Raw genomic sequence first — 21232 nt, forward strand, 5'->3', positions numbered from 1 at the left:
GGATTACAGGCTTGAGCCACCGCGCCCGGCCAGAATATTTAAAATAATGACAGTTGAGAATGTTTCAAAATTAATGACAGACATGAAACCACAGGTTCAGGAATCTCAGCAAACACCAAGCAGGTTACCTAGGCATCTCATATTCAAAATGCAAAAAATCAAAGACTTTCTTAAAATTAAAAATAAATCTTTTAAAAATAAAATATTGAAATAAACCAGAGTAAAATAAAATACCTTACCTATACAGGAGCAAGAATGAGAAGTACGCCAGATTTCTCTTAGGAAATCATGCAAGCAAGAAGAAAGTGAAGTGCAATATTTAAACTGTTGAGTGAAAACACACACTAATATAGAATTCGATATCCAGTAAAATTATCCTAAATAGTAAAGTAGAAGTAAAGACTGTCTTAGACAAATAGAAAGTGAGGAAATCTTTCTCCAGTAGACCTACCTTGTAAGTCGTGTTAATAGAAGTTCCTCAGAGAAGAGAAAAACAATATAGGCCAAAAACTCAGAAATACATAAATAAAGGTAGGAGCATTAGAGAAGAAATAAATAAATTTAAAATAAAATCTAGTGTCTTCTTAATTGATGTAATAGGTAACCGTTCTAAATAATACTAACGGTGTATTGGGTGATTATGGCTTATGAATAAGTAAAATGAATGATAGCAATGTAATACCAAATAAGACAGAAGGATTGGAAATACTGTGTTATAAAGTACCAGCACCAATAATGAAGTGGAATATTGTTATTTGAAAGTAGAATGTTATCATGTATATTTCATACTCAAAGGCTACCACTAAAACAATTACAAAGAAATGTAATTAATATTCTAGGAGAAGTGAGGATACGGAATCATATAAAATGCTCAATTAAAACAAAAAAATGTGAGAGAGGAATTCAGGAAAAAAAGAAGAAACAAAAGCAACAAATAAAAAAGAGTTACAGTATGTCAAATATTAATCCAAGTACCAATAATCACTTTAAATGTAAACAGTCTAAACATACCAGTTAAGACAGAGGCTGTCAGAGTGAACAGCAACAACAACAACAAAAACCTTGGTCCACCTATATGTTGTCTACTGAAATCCTCTTTAAATATAAAATAGCAGGTAGATTTAAAGAGCTAGAGAAAGATATACCATGCTAACACTAACCAAAAGAAAGCCAGAGTATCTAAATTAATTTCAGACAAAGCCAACTGCAGAGCAAGGAAAATGATCAGAGATGAAAAAGGGCATTACACAATAATAAAGGGGTTAATATAACAAGAAGATACAATAATACTGTGTATATATCTAGCAACGGAAGAGTCAAAATATATTAGGAGAAAACTGATAGAACTGCAAGGATAGAGAGACACATCCATTATTACCACTGGAGACTTCAACACCCCTCTATGAGTAAGTGACAGACTTAGCAGGAAGAAAATCATTAAGGATAGATTTGAACTGAACAGCACCATCAATCAACTGGATCTAACTGAATACTTTAGAATTCAATTAGCGTTACAGAATACTTTATCCAGACACTGCAGAATACACACTGTTCTCAAAGACAAATGCACAATTCATTACGTTAAACCATATTCTAGGCCACCGAACACTTTACCAAATTTAAAAGAATAGAAATCATAAAAGGTATGTTCCTGAATCAGAATGAAATTAAACTACTAATAATAGCAGAAAGAGAACTGAAATATCCTCAAATACCAAAAAATGTAAAAACACATTTCTAAATAATAAAACATGGTGAAAGAGAAAGTCTCAAGAGAAAAAAATTTTTTTAACTAAGTCAGTAATTAATAACCTTCTCAAACAGAAGGTACCAAGCCTAGATGATTCACTGGTGAATTCTATCAACATTGGAGAAATAAATGATACCAATATTCCACAATCTGTTGCAGAAAATAGAAGCAGAGTGACTATTTCTTAACTCATTCCATGGGCCAGCATTACCCTAATACCCAAACCAGCAAAACCTTACAAAAAAGTAAACTGCAAACAAATCTCTCTCCTGAACATGGATGAAGCAATCCTTAAAAAATATTAGCAAATTGAACCCAACAATGTCTAAAAATAAATACCACAACCAAGCGGGATTTACTCTAGATATGCCTTTAACATTTAAAAATTAATTAATATAGTCCATCAGATCAACAAGCTAAAGAATAAAAATCATATGCTTTTAGTACTTTCTGCTCAATTTTTATGTAAACTTAAAACTGCTCAAAAATATAAAGCCTATTAATATAAGAAAACTGATAGAACAGAATGGAAAAATAAACAGATCCACAATTATAGTACAGATTTCAAAATGTCTCTCTTAGCAACTGATAGAACTACTGGACAAAAAGTCAGCAAGGATACAGAAGATCTGAACAACATAATCAACCAACAGGATCGCATTGAAATACATACAGAATACTCCACTTAATAGCAGAATATACATTTTTTTCAAATGTCCATGAAACATTTAGAAGACAGACCATATCCCGGGGAACAAAACAAACCTCAACATACTTAAAAGAACTAAAATCACACAAAGTATATATATATATATATATATTTTTTTTTTTTTTTTTTTGAGACGGAGTCTTGCTCTGTCGCCCGGGCTGGAGTGCAGTGGCCGGATCTCAGCTCACTGCAATCTCCGCCTCCCGGGTTCACGCCATTCTCCCGCCTCAGCCTCCGAGTAGCTGGGACTACAGGCGCCGCCACCACGCCCGGCTAATTTTTTGTATTTTTAGTAGAGACGGGGTTTCACCATGTTAGCCAAGATGGTCTCGATCTCCTGACCTCGTGATCCGCCCGCCTCGGCCTCCCAAAGTGCTGGGATTACAGGCTTGAGCCACCGCGCCCGGCTACACAAAGTATATTCTCTAAGCATAATGGAATCAAACTGGAAATCAATACCAGAAAGACAAAACGGAAATCTCTAAACACTTAGAAATTTTTAAAAATACACTTCTAAATAAGCTATAGGTCAAATAATATGCTTCAGAGAAATTTATTAAAATACCTAAATGAAAATGAAACTACATGAAAAACTAAATGAAAATGAGAATACAACTTATCAAAATATGTGAAATGTAGGTAAAACTGTGTTGATAGGGAAAACTTAGCAGTAAACGCTTACATTAGGAAAGAAGAAAGTCCTAAAGCCAATAATGTAAGTTCTTACCTCTAGAAACTAGAAAATAAAATAAAATTAACTCATACAAGCTGAAGGAAGGAGATAACAAAGAGCAGATGTCAATAAAATTTGAAACAGAAAAATAATAGAGAAAATCATGAAACAAAAATCTAGTTCTAAAAAACAGTAAGAATGAAAAACTATCAAGACTGACAGACAAAAAAAGATGAGACAAACTACGAATATGAGAAATTTAAGTGGCTATCACTACAGATGCTGCAGACATCAAACAAGTAATAAGAAAATACTATAAATAATTCCACACAAATCAACTTGACAATGTAGATTAATGGACAAATTTCTGAAAAAGTAGAAACTACCACAGTTCACCTAACATGAAACAGGTAATTTAAGTAATTATAACTCTTAAGGAAATTGAATTCATAATTTAAAATGACTGAAAAAAAAAATCTCTTGGCCCAGATGGTTTCACTGAAGAATTCTTTTTTTTTTTTTTTTCTTTTTTGAGATGAAGTCTCGTTCTGTTGCCCAGGCTGGAGTGCAGTGGTGTGATCCTGGCTCACTACAACCTCCACCTCCCAAGTTCAAGCGATTCTCCTGCCTCAGCCTTCTGAGTAGCTGGGATTATAGGCATGCGCCGCCCTGCCCAGCTGATTTTTGTATTTTTAGTGGAGATGGGGTTTCACCATGTTGGCCAGGCGGGTCTCGAACTCCTGACCTCAAGTGATCCATCTGCCTTAGCCTCCCAAAGTGCTGGGATCACAGGTGTGAGCCACCCTGCTGGGCTTTACTGGAGAATTCTACCAAATGTTTAAAGAAAAATTAAATTTTACATAATCTCTTCCAGAAAACAGGAGACTAGAGAATGCTACCAAATTTATTTTATGTAGGCAGTATTGTCCTGATACTGAAACCAGATAAAGACAATATGAGAAAAGAAAACTACATATCAATATCTCTTATGAATTTGAATGAAAAAATATTCAATAAAATATTAACAAACCAAACATGTTTGAAATGCATTTTTTGAATTATAAATTATGGCCAAATAGGAGTTGCTCTAGTTATGCAAAGCTGATTCAGTATGTCAACAGATAAAAGAAGAAATACAATATTTTAATACCAATTGACACAGAAAAGACACTTGACAAAAATCCAATGTCCTTTCAAAATAAAACCTGTCAGCCAACCAGGAATAAAAGGGAACTACTTCAACATAACATGGGAAAAAGAATGAATGCTTTTCCCCTAAGACAGGAAGCAAGGCAAGGATGTCTGCCCTCATCACTCTAGTTCAACCTAGTACTGAAAATGTAGCTATTGCAGTAAAGCAAGAAAAATAAATTAACTCCATATAGATTGACAAGGAAGAAATAAAGCTGACTCTACTTGCAGATGGCATGATTTCCCATATAGAAAATCTCAAGGAATCTAAAAAAAATTAAGTTCAAAAAGTAAGAGGATATAAGATTAGTATGGAACAGTCAATTATATTTCTATATTCTATCAACAAACATATGTAAACAGAAATTTAAAGCACAACAGCACTTACAATCAATCAAGAAACTAAATAAATGCTAAGCATACTTATAAAACATATAATCGCTGGATGCTAAAAATTACAAAATGCTGAGGCAAGAAATCAAAGATCCAAATAAATGGGAAGATATCTCATGTTCATGGATTGGAAGACTCAAAATAGTAAAACACCAATTTTCCCTACATTGAGCTATTATATTTAATGTCACGCCCATAAAAATTCTAGCAAGATGTTTGTAGACATAAACAAATTTATTATAAAATTTATACAGAATGAGGAAAGTTGCAGACTTATTTAAAGAATCTTGAAAAAGAAGAATAAAGCAGGAGGAATAAGTCAACCCTGCTATACAGCTACCATGTTCAAGTCAGGGTGATATTGGTGGAGGGATACAAATTGATGAAACAGATAAAGAATGCAGAAACAGACCCACCACACAAGTAAGTTCAACCAATTTCTAACACTATTTAAAATGCAATTCAATGCAGGAAGGAAAGCCTTTTCAACAAATGGTTCTGGAGCAACTGAACATTCACAGTCAGAGAGAGTGAGAGAGCATCAACTCTCACAGCTTATATAAAAGTGTGTCCCAAAATAGGGCATGGAATTAAAAGTAAAAGGTAAAACTATAAAACTTTTAGGAAAAAATTTCAAAAATCTTTGGAATTGGAATTTAGGGTTAGGTAAAGAATTTTTAGAATTGACATGATGTGTACAATCCATAAAAGGAAAACATGATAAATTGAATCTCATCAAAATTAAAACTTTTGAAAAAATATTTGCAAATCACATATCCAACAAAGGGCTAGTATCTAGAATATATAAAGAACTGAAAATTCAACAGTAACAAAACAAACAAACCCAAACAATTCAATTAGAAAATGGAACAACAACAAAAACACATTCACAGACATCTATCTCACTGAAAAGGATATACATATGGCAAATAAGCACACAAACATGTTCAATATTATTAGACATCAGGGAGACACAAATTAAAACCACAATAAAGATATTACCACACACTTATCAGAATAGCTAAAATAAAAAATGGTCGTAACACCAAATGCTGATGAGGATGTGGAGGAAATGAAATTCTCATACACTGTTGGTGGAAATGGTACAAGCATTCTAGAAGACAATTTGGCAGCTTTTTATAAAACTAAGTATGCAATTACCATATGACCCACCAATTGCACTTTGGGGCATTAATTCCAGAGAAATGAAAACTTATGTTCACACAAAACCTGTACACAATGTTCATAAAAGCTTTATTCATAATAGCCCCAAGCTGTAAACAACCAACCCAGATGCCCTTCAATGAGTGAATAAACTCTGGTATATCCATGCCACCGACTACTAATCAGCAATGAAAAGGAACAAATTACTGATACACACAATTATGCAAATGAATCTACAGGGGATTACACAGAGTGAAAAAAATCACAAAGAGTACATACTATATAATTTCGTTTACATAACATTCTTGAAATTTAAAAAAGTCCATAGAAATGGAGAACACATTAGTGGTTATTAACAAGCAATAGGAGGATTTTTTTTTTTTTTTTTTTTTTTTTTTTGAGACGGAGTCTCACTCTGTTGTCCAGGCTGGAGTACAGTGGTGCGATCTCGGCTCACTGAAGCTCTGCCTCCCGGGTTCACGCCATTCTCCTGCCTCAGCCTCCCAAGTAGCTGGGACTGCAGGCGCCGCCACCTCGCCCGGCTAGTTTTTTGTATTTTTAGTAGAGACAGGCTTTCAACCGTGTTAGCCAGGATGGTCTTGATCTCCTGACCTCGTGATCCACCCGCCTCGGCCTCCCAAAGTGCTGGGATTACAGGCTTGAGCCACCGTGCCCGGCCAGTAGGAGGAATTCTTGTGCTGATGGAAATACTGTGTATCTTGACTGTATGGATGTCAAGATTCCGGCTGTGATATTGCACTATACTTCTACAAGATGTCACCTTGGGGTGGGGCAACTGCTTAACGGTTACTCGGGTTCTCTCTTTTACTTCTCACAAGTGTATGTAAATCTACATTTATCTCAAAAAATTTAAAAAAAAAATATCTTTTCAAAAGAGGAGAAGAAATAGGGAAATTATCACTGACAGGAGTAGAATATTCCATTTCTTGTGTTATTTTAGCCCCTAGCCCAGTAGTTTCCAAAAGATTACCTGGCGATTTTTTTTAAACAATTCCAAATCCAAGGCTACACTTCATTCAATAACAACAAACTAACAAATAATTAAGTTTTGTAATGCCAACTTTAAAAAACTGGAGAACTGGGAAGGAGAGTTTCTTACTTACTGAACTTATGTAAGCTATCTCATTTATAAAAGAAACCCCATGAGATCAGTACTACAGGATCCATTGCATCAGAGGAAACAGTCTGAGAAGGATTAAGGAATGGCCAAAATGTCCACAGCTGCTAAGTGACAGACTTAGCATTTGAACTTCAAACTTGGAATGCAACAAGACCTTTGCTCTTTCTACTAGACCAAATTGGCTGCCAGGCATCCAAAAGAGAGAGGGATCACCCTGGGAAGGTACTCAGTTGCGGATTGCACAGGTCTAGCGCAGTGGGTAATATTTAAGAGTGTGAGGGCCAGGCGTGGTGGCTCACACCTGTAATCCCAGCACTTTTGGAGGCTGAGGCAGGCGGATCACCTGAGGTCAGGAGTTCAAGAACAGCCTAACTAACACGGTGAAACCCCGTCTCTACTAAAAATACAAACATTAGCTGGGCGTGGCAGTACACGCCTGTATTCCCAGCTATTACGGAGGCTGAGGCAGGAGAATCGCTTGAATCCAGGAGGTGGGGGGTTGCGGTGAGCAAAGATCGTGCCACTGCACTCCAGCCTGGGCGACGAGAGGCGAATCCAGGCAGAGGAAATGGTCTGGTATATTCCAGGGGCTCACTGGCCAGGACGGATTAGGGAAGGCAATGCAGGTATGGGTTAGTGAATCAGCGCAAACCACCTTCCTATGACAGTCATATACCACTTTCAACTCAACAAAAGATTTTGTACTGAAAATTTAAGAGAGAAATTAAAGTGGCTTTATTATGCTACCGACATATACTTTTTGTTTGTTTTTTTAAGACAAGGTGTTGCTCTGCTGCCCAAGCTGGAGGGCAATGAAGCAATCACAGCTCACTGCAGAGTTTCCAAAAGATTACGTCCATTTATGAAGATTAAGGTATACATTTCTCAAGACATAATTTCAAAAAAATGAGACACCCACTGAAAAAAGTTTTTAATAACACTAGTCATTATTTCACCCTAGACCACAGTGAGAGTAGCGGGGCTGAGGAAAGGCAGACTCAGATAATCTCGAGGGAGGAAACAAACGTTCCAGGTAGATTCAGAGGAAGACTTTGAGAAGAGTAAGGAGGTTACTGGTTCCCACTGGTCTTCATGAAGAACTCTGCTATAGTCAGCCTCCCTACAGCCATTATCCCTCAGTGTGAATGGAAAGCTAAGTCATAAGTTATTAGCAAAATTTCCCTTCATTAAAAAAGGACAAGTCACTCACTAATCCCGCATATGAATGCTGAACGGTCAAGAAGGCGCTCAGTTGCTCTTTTGTCCAATTAAGAGCGGGAAGAGAAGGAGCGAGCGGTCAGGCCTTTGAACGACGCGCCCGCCGCGGGAGTGACCCGAGCCTGTCCTCCCCGGAAAGGCACCTCGCAGCCCGAGCCGCGCCCCGGCCCATGTGCCCCGTGGCCCCAGCCGCGGCGCTTACCTCGTGAGTCCGGGCGCCGAGCGGTCCCACAGCGCAGAGCCAGCCGCTGCTCGCAGCGCTCCGCCAGGCTCACCACGGCCCGCACCTGCCCCGCGCCCGCCGCGTACGCGAAGGACACAGCCGAGCGCGGGTGCCCGCTGGGGGCACCTCGGACGGTCACCGCGTCGGGGCCGCCGTGCCGCACCACGGTCCACGCGGCGTCTGCTGAGCAGAAACAGGCAAAGGAGAGGCATCACTGGGCGGCAGAGGCCAGCAGCAAGGGGCAAAGCCGACGCGTCTTTTATGTGCATACACTTTTAATTGAAATTTGCATTACTGCGTGTTTGCCCCGATTTGAGGAGATGGACCTGTAGAGCAACGTACTGAGCCAGAACTCAGCCTCTAAGAGAAAGCACATTGGGAGAACTGATGGCCAAACTTTTGTGACCTCATGCCTAAAAGTGTATCATGTAAGCAATGACTTTTTAGTTGTCAAAACCATTTTTTACATCAACACAAGCATGGGGCCAAACTGTCTGGATCTTTATCTTTCTAAACTCATCTGCATTTTCCTCATCTGTATGTGCCTCTATTTCTTTCATTATCGAATAAATTTATAAAAGATACATATTGGGACCATGTGACGCACATCTTCACGGGTATAATAGGAAGCAGCTCTATTAAAATAAAGTGGTTTAATTGTGTCAGCTTCTCCATCAGTGGCCAAGCCCAGAGGAATCAGAGGCCTTGAGCTTCTAACAGCACTTTCCAGGCGGTGACGCTGGGCATCTGACTGCCCGCTGACATCATTTCTGGTGTGTCTCTGTCACTTGATTACTTATATTGTTTTGATGAAATAAAAACAGAAGGACCCCACATCTCATAACGGAAGAAGGTGCATCCTGAGTCCTTCAGTGTTCCCAACAATGGACCTCCCACCAGACTCGAAGTCACTTTAATCCTATGCTGGTGCCGTCTGGTCCTTTAACCTCTAGTAAGATGTATTTAGAATAATGGACATTTTACATAAAAATTTTCCAAACTGGAGAGACTAAGAATCATAGGCGAGGTGGCGGGCGCCTGTAGTCCCAGCTACTCGGGAGGCTGAGGCAGGAGAATGGCGGGAACCCGGGAGGCGGAGCTTGCAGTGAGCTGAGATCCGGCCACTGCACTCCAGCCCGGGCGACAGAGCGAGACTTTGTCTCAAAAAAAAAAAAAAAAAAAAAAGAATCATATGAGGATTTTTTTAAGAACTACGAAACAAAACAATGTAATACATTTTACCTTGAGAAATCACCCTTCCAGCCCTTCACATCTCAGGATGTTTAATGGCTTGGCTGCCAACCGTGCATAAGACAAATTTCACAGCCTTACTGTTACTTTACACACGCCTAACAATAACAACAACAGAGATCAGAGGAAAGGACAAGAAAACCAGCCACGCTACTGAAATATCTCTTTAGTCACAAAACCCACGGAGAGCAAAGGTGTGATATGTACAAATGAGCCACAAATTCAGAAAAAATCTGCAAATTTAAATAATGAATGCAATTTTCAATTAAATTATCACTCCCCTCACTGTACTCACCAAAGGAAGGCTCTAAGTGTGCCTATGGTAATTTCAGTTCCATGGGTTTTCCTTTAATATTGCTCTATTTTTTTATTTTAAAATTTTTATTTTGTTTATTTATTTTTGAGACAGAGTCTCGCTCTATCGCCCAGGCTGGAGTGCAGTGGCGCTATCTTGGCTCACTGTAACCTCCACCTCCTGGGTTCAAGCAGTTCTCCTGTCTCAGCCTCCCACGTAGCTGGGACTACAGGCACACACCACCACACTGGGCTAATTTTCATATTTTTTTAGTAGAGACGGAGTCTCACCATGTTGAAACTGTTGGCCAAGCTGGTCTTGAAATCCCTACCTCAGGTGATCTACCTGCCTCAGCCTCCCAAAGTGCTGGGATTACAGGGGTGAGCCACTGCGCCCGGCCTCATTTTAGAATTTTTACAATCTGGTGTTACTCTGTGCACATCACCTCCCCTCACCTTTAGAGTTTTCCTATCAACTGAATCAAATCTAGAAAAACCTATGGAACACTAATTTGGGCATTGAAGATGATCAATCACATGCCATTTTGGGCCATGTGTTCATGATTTGTTGTACAGTGGGACAGAAATGATGGTCTGGAGTAGTTCACATAGGCTGGTGGGCAGTATGATAGATTTGCAGTCACAAATGGTTAAGATGTAGTCATAGAAATGTCCTCAGTACTGAGAAGGGAACTGTTGAGAATACATCTGTAAAACTGTTTTTCTGAAGAGCAGAATAGTAACCAGGGACATTATAGAATATGCATTTGTGTTTATAAAATTCCACTTGACTCACTTCTCCTTATAATATCAATAGTAAAAGACCCAAAGAAGGACACAGACCACTGCCGTTCCCCTAATTGCTCACAATTTATTTCAATAGATTATAAGCATATTGGAACTGGAAAGACCTCAAAGAGCATCTAATATAACTCCTATATTTTTCTTTTTCTTTTTTATTAGAGATAGGGTCTCCCTCTGTTGCCCAGCCTGGAGTACAGTGGCACCTTCATAGTTTACTACAGCCTCAACCTCCAGGGCTCAAGTGAATTGGACCTGAGTAGATTAATTATAACAGTGGCTAAATGTGGAAAGGGGTTCAGAGGTGTGGCTGAGTCAGAACACACTGGAGGCTGTCTCATTGGCCCAGGAGGAGGTTAACTGTAATTGATCCCTGTTCCACTCCTGTTGCTCAAATAAATATCTGACTTTGAAAATTAAGCTAATTTAACTTCATGATTTTGATTGGAATTAGCAGTACAGATGTTTCTCAATTTATGATGAAGTTGCATCTGGATAAACTTATTATAAATTAAAAATGCATTTTAATACATGTGACTTACTGAACCTAGCTCAACCTGGCCTAACATAAATGTGCTCAGAACACTTAAATCGGCCTACAGTTGGGCAAAATCATTTAACACAATGCCTATTTTATAATAAAGTGTTGAATATCTCATTTATTAACTACTGTACTGAGAGTAAAAATATATATATAATAATAATGGTTGTGGCCAGGCATGGTGGCTCATGCCTGTAATCCCAGCACTTTGGGAGGCCGAGGCAGGTGGATTACGAGGTCAGGAGATCGAGACCATCCTGGCTAACATGGTGAAACCCCATCTCTACTAAAAAGACAAAAAATTAGCCGGGCATGGTGACAAATGCCTGTAGTCCCAGCTACCGGGGAGGCCGAGGCAGGAGAATCGCTTGAACCCAGGAGGTGGAGGTTGCAGTGAGCCGAGATCGTGCCACTGTACTCCAGCCGGGGCGACAGAGAGAGACTGTCTCAGAATAATAATAACAATAGTTGTATGGGTACTTGAAATCGGGATGCATATGTTTTCACATAGTAAAGTCGCAATATTTTAAGTAGAACCATTGTAAATGGGGGTTGTCTGCACTTAAATAATAAAATTTACTCAATATATCATATGAAATCCCCAGCATCTGGTATACCCATTCCTATATGCCCCGAAGAAAAAAGAAAATAAGATCCACTGTGTTCTGTTGTCAGGATCACACATATTAAGATCTCTTTTTGGAGAACTGACCTCTTCACTTGTCTGAGAAAGTCTTTATTTCTTTACTCTTCAAGGAGAAGGTTTTGTTTTGCTTTTTCTCTCTTTCACACTTTAAATATCTCACTCCATTATTCTTGCTGGCATGATTTCTGAAGAGAAGTTGCTGTAATACTTATCTCCTCTGCAGGTAAGGTGCTTTCTTCCTCTGACTATTTTTAAGTTTACTTTTACCTGGGCCGGGTGTGGTGGCTCATGCCTGTAATGTTAGTACTTCTGGGAGGCTAAGGTGGGTGGATCACCTGAGGTCGGGAGTTCGAGACCAGCCTGACCAACACGGAGAAACCCTGTCTCTTAATAAAAATACAAAATTAGCCTGGTGTGGTGGCACGTGCCTGTAATCTCAGCTACTCTGGAGGCTGAGGCAGAAGAATCACCTGAACCCGGGAGGCGGAGGTTGCGGTGAGCCAAGTTCGTGCCATTGCACTCCAGCCTGGGCAACAAGAGTGAAACTCCATCTCTAAATTAATTAATTAATTTTACTTTTACCTTTGAATTCTATAGTTTGAAAATATATGCCTGGTATAGTTTTGGGGGCCTTTCTCCTTCTTTAGTGTTCTCTGAACTTCCTGGATTTGTGGTTTGGTGTCTGATATTAATTTGTGGGAATTCTCAGTCATTATTGCTTCAAATATACTTCTATCCTTTCTCTCTTTTCCTAGAATTCTCTTCACACGTATGTTACACCTTTTGTAGTTGTGCCACTGTACTCAGATATTATGTTCTGGGGTTTTTTTTTGGGGGGGTTCAGTCTTTTTTTCTCTTTGCTTTTCAGTTTTGGAAGTTTCTATTGAGGTATCTCCAACCTTAGGGGATTCTTTCCAAAGCTGTGCCTGGTCTCCTAATAAACCCATCAAAGGCATTTTTCATTTCTGTTACGCTATTTTTGATCTCTAGCACTCCTTTTTGCTTCTTAGAATTTCCATCTTGCTGCTTACATTGTTCATTCTGGTCTTGCATGCTATCTACTTTATCCATTACAGTTTTTTCCATATTAATTATAGTTGTTTAAAGTCCTGGACTAATAATTAATAATTCCAACATCCTTGCCATATCTGAGTCAGTTTTTTTGTTTTTCTGAGATGGAACCTTGCTCTGTCGCCCAGGCTGGAGTGCAGTGGCGCAATCTCTGCTCACTGCAAGCTCCGCCTCCCGGGTTCATGACATTCTCTAGTCTCAGCCTCCCGAATAGCTGGGACTGCAGGCGCCTGCCACCACGTCCGGCTAATTTTTTTGTATTCTTAGTAGAGACGGGGTTTCACCGTGTTAGCCAAGATAGTCTGGATCTCCTGATTTCGTGATCCACCCGTCTCGGCCTCCCACAGGCGTGAGCCACTGGGACCGGCCCTGAGTCTGTTTTTAATGTTTGCTTTGTCTCTTCAAAGTATGTTTAGAGCATTAAATCTTGCCTATAATCCAACCCAGACAAACAAGAAATACAAGAAAATTTTGTTGACAACAAAATTAACAAATACATATTTAATGCTTCTACTTAGCAAGTATACACTATCAAACTACATGTTTTCATAATGCTGCCAACTAGGTAAATTTCTCCTTGGTCTGTTCTGATATGTGCATCTAACGATGATCAACATACCTGTCATATTGCAGTACACAAGAAACGGTCCCAGGGGGCCACTTCCATCTGCATCAATATAGTAAAGCCCGGACGGGTTCCCTCGGTGCTTGTGGGCTTCACAAGACTGCTCGTAGAGAGCTGTAGGAGAACACCAGCCATAAGAACCAGAAAAAATAACTCCAGATGTTGAGTCAGTATCCAAAGGTTTGCATTTCTGAATTACAGACATGTGATACATATGACCCAACATCATTTTATAGTGTATGACAGTATATTTGATGAGATGCGAGAAAATGACATTCTAAAAATGAAATCTATTTCTATTAACAAAGGAGAAGAAAATTACCTAGTCAAAATACACTTAAATGTTGGATGTTGTTAGATGCTGAATAAATACTCGGTCACAGTGTATTTCTATTTTGAGGAAGAAGGAAAGATTGTGTTGGTGTTCAAAAATGAAGATGTGCTTATAGTGGGACTGTGATACCATCTTCAACAGACAATCTTTTGGCAATGTCTAGAGGCTGTACTTTCTCTACATCAATGTTTTCTTTTGCTTTTAGGCAAGAAAACATGCAAACTCTGAAGCACAGTGTAAAAGACTTGAAGAGATATGAGAGGAAAACTTTGTGAATCTGAATCTGAATTCTGTGTGCTATTGAAGCATGGTTCTTTTCAAAGTCGTGGCAACTATACCTCAGAAGTAAACTATAATTAAGGAAGAAACCCTCATTCTACCTGTAATAACTGAATACCTGAGCACATTAGTTTTAAACTGCCTAAATAATCTGGCATTTTCCAATAAACATTCTGTAAAGTTTTCCTTAAGCTATGCAGCAGTTATAACCTTTGCTTCCTTTAAAACAACCTATGGATGAGCATTTTAAAGAGATAAATAAAATTTATAAGCCATCAACTTCTCTTCATTAAAAAATAATTAAAGTTGATTCAAAAAGAAACTTCCCTATTTTGCAAGTGACAATTCAAGATAACTGAAATTCAAAACAGGAGAGAAACTGTTTTGAAAGATATCCCTATATAATGTAAATTTACTCGTGACACAATTGAATATTTTCATTCATACAAGTAAATGTTTTACCAAGACCAAGGTATAGAATTAATATCTGCAGGAGATGGACATTGTTAATCTTTATTTCTTTCCACTTATGGCATATTGATTTAAATAGATACATATATTTGTAAATGTCTGGTAGGATTCACTCAAACTAATAACAATGCTTAGATATAGGGTACAGGCTAGGTTTGGAATGGGGACAAATATTGAGGAGAGTGACTAGAACTTGTGCTTTATGTGAACTGTTTGGCTTTTTAAATGATAATGTATACATGTGTTAACATATAGTATATATTAATTGTATACAATAGATTTTAATTGTATGATTAATTATATACAATTAATTACAGACAATTATATATAATTAGTTGTATATAATTGACATATGTTACACAATTAGAAATACAAAATAACCTATACGGCTAGGTGTGGCAGTCTAGTCTCACAGTCAATGACTGTAGGCTTGGCAAAGTTCTACCTTTAGCTGGGACAACAGTCAACTCAATTATTAGATCAGACTGACACCTGAAATACTTTTTCAATCTCCTGATATTTTTCCCTCAGAAGTTTTTGAAGTTATATTTTCATTGCAGTGAATAAACATGCACTAATGTAACTCATTCATTAATTGCAACATTAAATGCAATCAGATGATGTTGAGTGTGGTGGTGGATATGAAGTTGTTAGGTAACACACAGGATTACGCTTCCGCTATTAGGTAGGATACTATGCCTGGAGGATGAAAGAAGTACAAGATGTGGTCCCTGCACCAACTCTATGACCTTATCAAGACATGAAGCCTCTGGTGTGAGAGGCCGCTCAACTCCTAAAAATGTGTCATGGCGGCAGGGTGCGGTGGCTCATGCCTGTAATCCCAGCACTTTGGGAGGCCAAGGCAGGTGGATCACGAGGTCAGGAGATCGAGACCATCCTGGCTAACACAGTGATACCCCGTCTCTACTAAAAATACAAAAAATTAGCCAGGCATGGTGGCGGGCACCTGTAGTCCCAGCTACTTGGTAGGCTGAGGCCGGAGAATGGTGTGAACCCCAGAGGCAGAGCTTGCAGAGAGCCGAGATCACACCACTGCACTCCAGCCTGGGCGACAGAGCAAGACTCCATCTCAAAAAAAAAAAAAAAAAAGAAAAGAAAATGTGTCACGGCTTTATAAACAGGGACCCTTCTAGTACAAAAGTCATACTTCATGCTTCAATCTGTGAGAATCACCCCTGGACTGTCTCCTATTTTGTCCAGATCCTTTGCAGAACCTCAGGGCTGGGAGCGCAGAATTCTCATTGCGTGTGTGAAGTGAGGTTTTAAGGCTCCATGCCCTGCCTTTCTCCTGTGGTTTTTGTGAAAATCAGATGTCTCATGGAAGAGTTCTTAAAAGTTTCAAGTAGGACCTCAGGATGAGAAAGTGGAACTCAGGGCTTTGCATCTTGCTCTGTTTCCTTGAAGACCCAGGGATGGGTGAAATATTCCTCAGAAGTTGCTCAGAAATGTCAGTAGAGATACACAGAAAGAAAACTTTAAAAGTTAAAAACAAATTGAAGAACAAAATAGGCTTTTGAGGATTCTGTGATGTTCTAATTGTAACAGATTGCCAGACGTCAATAACATGGCATGGCCTTTGAAATTCACAAAGGGTGATTCTCCAGTCAAGACACATGATTTTTAATACGGCAGAGGCAGTTGACAGGTGTTAGAATATGTCATCCCTTAGACATTATTCTTACACTTAAATGTCTACCAGAAGCATGTGAAAGGTTGGTTACAACAGACTCAGGCCACCATCTCCAGCGATTCTGATTTAGTAGGTTTGGGTGAGGCCCGAGACTCTTTACTTGTAACAGGTTCCCAGGGACTCTGGGTGTTGCTGGTGCATGGACCACCCATCAGGCATCCTGGAGCCAAGGCTGTGGAGCCACCTCCTTAGCTCAACTCCTCACCCGGCCACAAACTAGCTGGGGGCCAAGTTACTTATCCTCTTTCTGTCCTTAACTCTGCAATGAAGATAATAAGTACTTTCTCCCCGGAGCTGCTTTAGGGTTAAGTGAGTTAATATATGCAAAGCAATATCAAAGGGCCGGCATAAGTACCCGGTACATTAATACTTTTACAATTATTGACTTTACAATCATCATCACCACCAAGGAAAATCACAGTCATTGGAAGAGACCATAAAGGTCCTCTAGTTTCTAGCTGATATCCAATTACCTCTTCAAAAATGTTACCATGTTGCAATCCCATGATGGCCTCATCCCAGTGGTTGTTAACAAATCTTTAAATACCTTAAATGTAACACTGACAGCCTGGCAAGGGGTTGTTTTTCCCCCTTTCTTTCACTGAAACGATTCTCAGAATTAAAAGTATGGCCCAACTCAAGTAATGGAACAAGCTGTTACATCATGCATTTTTAATTTAATTTAGTTTCTACCTTTTACTATATCTGATTCTCCTAGACTTATTTCCCCACTGCTTGCCAGCTTCTTTTTCCAATCCTATTCATACCATATATTTCTGTGTACTGTCTCAGCACCCTTGTATTAAATAAGGTGGATTAAAAATAAACTAGAAATTGAGTGCTGAAATATCTCTTCTGATATGTTTGCATGATTGCAAATATGCAGCTACATATAAACAACTGATCAAGATGAAATGACAAAGAGATGCTGACAGAAACGCGAGGGAGGCGTGAGGCTTACAGGAATGACAGGTCTCGCCCGTGTAGCCTGTGCCCAGACAGTCACAGGAGAAGGTGTCCCACGACTGGGAACACGCGCCCCCATGCTCACAGTAGCTGGGCAAGCACCTAAAAGAAAACAGATACAACTGCTGTTTCCCTTTTTTGATCATCAGAAAATAAATGTCTTACCAAAAGCAGCTTAATGTGAAAGAACAGCATACGCAAGATAACCCCACATGACGTGATTACTGGGTCTGCCATCAAGGCTCTCTAAATATAGGGACAAACTTTGGATAAATATATCCATTAGCATGCAGCTGATGATCAGGTATCTGTGACAGCTGAACTGTCAACACATTTCTTTTTTTTTTTTTTTGTCCCAAGTGACACAATAACTTGACATGTGGCAAAACCAATTACATACATACAACTATGAAATATGACATGCTGCATCACTACGTTGTGGTCATTGTTAAAAGAAAGAAGGGGAAACAGGGAGGAAGATAGAGGGGAGGAGAAAGAAACAGGAACAGCTTCAGTCACACAGTGACAGAGGTCCAGAAATTTTGAAGAACATTTAATTTAGGTCATCTTGTCGCCTTTTAGATTTGGAATGAGCAGTCGGCTGTTGTTTTTTAAGCAATCTTAACACTGGTAACATGTCAATATGACCCAAAGCAATCTACAAATTCAATACAATTCTTATTAAAATCCCAAAGCCTTTTTTTGCAGAAAACAAAAATCCATCCTAAAATTCATAGGGAATCTCAAGGGACCCTGAACTAGCCAAAACAATCTTGAAAAAGAACAGTTGGAGGTCAGAGTTCTCTGGAATCTGCTGCCGCCCACTATTATATTGGGGGCCTAGCCTGCCTGCCTCTCAGGGTTGTTAGGGGAACAGGGAGCAGGGTACACTATGGAAACTGACCAGCAGCTGACACAGAGTGGAGGCTTCACCAAGAGGTAGCATGACCTTCTGGAAGCCTGGCCTGAATACCATGACCCACCTCTGCCTCGAGCAGAGTTGGATCTCAGCCTCTGCCTGCTGTCTCCCGCTGCTGAGCACATAGCTAAGGCTCTGCCCGCTGTCTCCCACTGCTGAGCACATAGCTAAGGACCTGGTAAAGAGTGAAGATTCTAAAGGACACTGACCTTCCAGGCTGCGAGGGACACCCTCATCCATGCTGGAGCAGCAGAGGGGGTTAAGTGCCCGCCCAAGTGCCCCTCCCCATGGGACCCAGAGAAGTAGCAGAAGAGGGGCTGGGAGGTTGTGACAGGCCTCCTGGCTGTGATGGGAGGACGACCAGCAGAGAACTAGGGTATGAAGTTGACAGAAAGCCCCAGGGGCCTGTATTTGGCCTCCGGAGAGATCCTTTGAGGGGAACCTGAGGGGCTGGGAAGAAGAATCCGCAGCAATCTCTACCGTCCCCGTGCCCTCAGCCCCCCCGTCCTGGCTCTCTGGCAGTGCACCACCAGCTCAGGGCCAAGACTTCCACTGATTACACGGTGCTAATGAGCATTTAGTCTGCATTCAGAGAAGAGTTAGGGGCCATCAGAATCATAACTTTTCAAGTATTTCAAAGGCCAAGGCATGGAAAAGCCTGTGTGAACTGATCAGAAGACGGGGAGTTGGAGTGAAAGGCGAGGATGGCTGGGGTGGGGGCCCACCCCCATACCATTTTTAAAAAAGCAGCTGTTCCTTTTCCCCCACATTCTTCTCCCCCTCCTCCCCTTCTTTCTTAATGGAGCATCTTAAGATCATACATGACTTGAAGATTCCACAAATTTTAAAAAACATTAAAAACCACTGCTGTTTGATATCAACAGGGAGAGAACTTTAGTTCAAAATATTTTGAAATAAAAACTATTTAAGTGATCTGGTGACTATCAACAAGCATACACTATTTTTCTTCAACTAAACACAACATCAATTTGAAAAATTTACATGTAGTACAAATAATAGAGGAAGTAGCTAGCATGCAGAAGGCCAACACAGGGGAAGATGGCAGAGGGAGGGCAGGAGTAGGGTGAGCAGCCTGGTCAGCACAGCCAGGTGAGGAGGTGACACAGGCCTCCCTGCTCAGGGAGCCCCAGTTGGACCCCACTGGAAGCTCTGCCATGTGGTACACAGAGCAACCCTGAAGAGTACAGGAGTCTGACGTAAGAGGTGATGTAAGAAGTTAAAACCTATCCCGGCCGGGCGCGGGGGCTCACGCCTGTAATCCCAGCAGTTTGGGAGGCAGAGGCAGGCAGATCACGAGGTCAGGAGATCGAGACCATCCTGGCTAACCCGGTGAAACCCCATCTCTACTAAAAATACAAAAAATTAGCTGGACATGGTAGCCTGTAGTCCCAGCTACTCGGGAGGCCGAGGCAGGAGAATGGCGTGTACCCGGGAGGCAGAGCTTGCAGTGAGCCGAGATGGCGCCACTGCACTCCAGCCTGGATGACAGAGCGAGAGAGACTCCATCTCAAACAAACAAACAAAAAAACCTATCCAAACATAAACATCCATTATTTGTGACTCTGTCATCCAAAGTGCCCACTGCTATTTTTTGCGTAGCTTACAATTTTGACTAAAAAAGATAACTTCATACCCCATATCTGTCTCTAAGTAGGATTTTTAGGTCTGGTATTTGAATAACATGTTTCTACTTTGCAAATTAGTGATATGGTTTGGCTGTGTCCCCACCCAAATCTCATCTTGAATTGTAGTGCTCATAATCCCCACATGTCATGGGAGGGAACCTGTGGGAGGTAACGAATCATGCCAGCAGGTCTTTCTCATGCTATTCTTGTGATAGTGAGTATGTCTCACGAGATCTGATAGTTTTATAAAGGGGAGTTTCCCTGCACAGGTTCTCTTGCCTGCCACCATGTCAGATGTGTCTTGCTTCCCCTTCACCTTCTGCTATCATTGTGAGGCCTCCCCAGCCATGTGGAACTGTGAATCCATGAAGCCTTTTTCCTTTATAAATTACCCAGTCTTGGGTATATCTTTATTAACAGCATGAGAACAGACTAATACAATTAGAGCTTTTTTTTGTTGTTGTTAACAAAGAAAGGCTAATAGATGCTTACAGGCCGGTTTTCAGGATACTTAAAAGTGAATTTTCAGTATTTTCAGGATTTCAAAACTGAACATAAAGGGAACAGCAAAGGTCTTTAATTTTAACTGTAGAATGTCATTTTGTGTCCCCAAAGTTTTCTAATTTTATTGCTTTATAAAATTCAGGTTTTCAAAATAATCTCAGGGGAGCTAGTCTTCTATGTTACTGACTTTGGGAATGAAATAGTGAATAGCCTTCATTTGTAGCCCTATTTGAAAATAATTTAAAAGTGCTTTCTTAAAACCCTTATCTGCAGTGATTATTGTACGCATCATGGCTGAAGTTTAAGTGTGGCTCACATATACATGCTTACTTGAGCATGTTTACAACTAACTCTGGGGTACAATTTGGAGGTGTTTTTAAAATGTGGGATCTTAGAGACCAAGTTAGGCACCAGTGTAACTCTTGTGACTTTAAGGTTAAAACAAAACAGTCTATAACAGTAAAAACAATAGTTTTGTACTTTGGGAGCTACGTGCACAAAGCAGGCAATGTGGATCATCTCTGAGAAAAGGCAGCCTCACGATATATATCTCATAACAGATATACTGCAAATGGATATTTTGTTAGTAATTAACAAGATATCAAAATAATGTCATGTAAGTGGAGAAAATCACACTTGCATCACAGCTGGGCTGACAGCTCTTGTCACTCATAGTGTGGGCACATGGGACATTTCCCCTTAACCCAGACA

General features: G+C 40.0%; 1 protein-coding gene across 1 annotated transcript in view; it reads right to left on the minus strand.

The window, feature by feature from the left end:
* Window positions 1-21232, minus strand: part of LOC117098297 (contactin-associated protein-like 3) — a 79962-nt gene that overhangs the window by 56812 nt on the left and 1918 nt on the right. Inside the window, 3 exon segments of the mRNA XM_033236689.1 lie at window positions 8442-8642; window positions 13686-13805; window positions 17448-17554. Coding sequence (XP_033092580.1) covers window positions 8442-8642; window positions 13686-13692 — 208 coding nt within the window. The 5' untranslated portion in view covers window positions 13693-13805; window positions 17448-17554.

This window comes from Trachypithecus francoisi, unplaced genomic scaffold, assembly GCF_009764315.1.
Source record: "Trachypithecus francoisi isolate TF-2019V2 unplaced genomic scaffold, Tfra_2.0 Lachesis_group16, whole genome shotgun sequence".
Classification (NCBI taxonomy): domain Eukaryota; kingdom Metazoa; phylum Chordata; class Mammalia; order Primates; family Cercopithecidae; genus Trachypithecus; species Trachypithecus francoisi.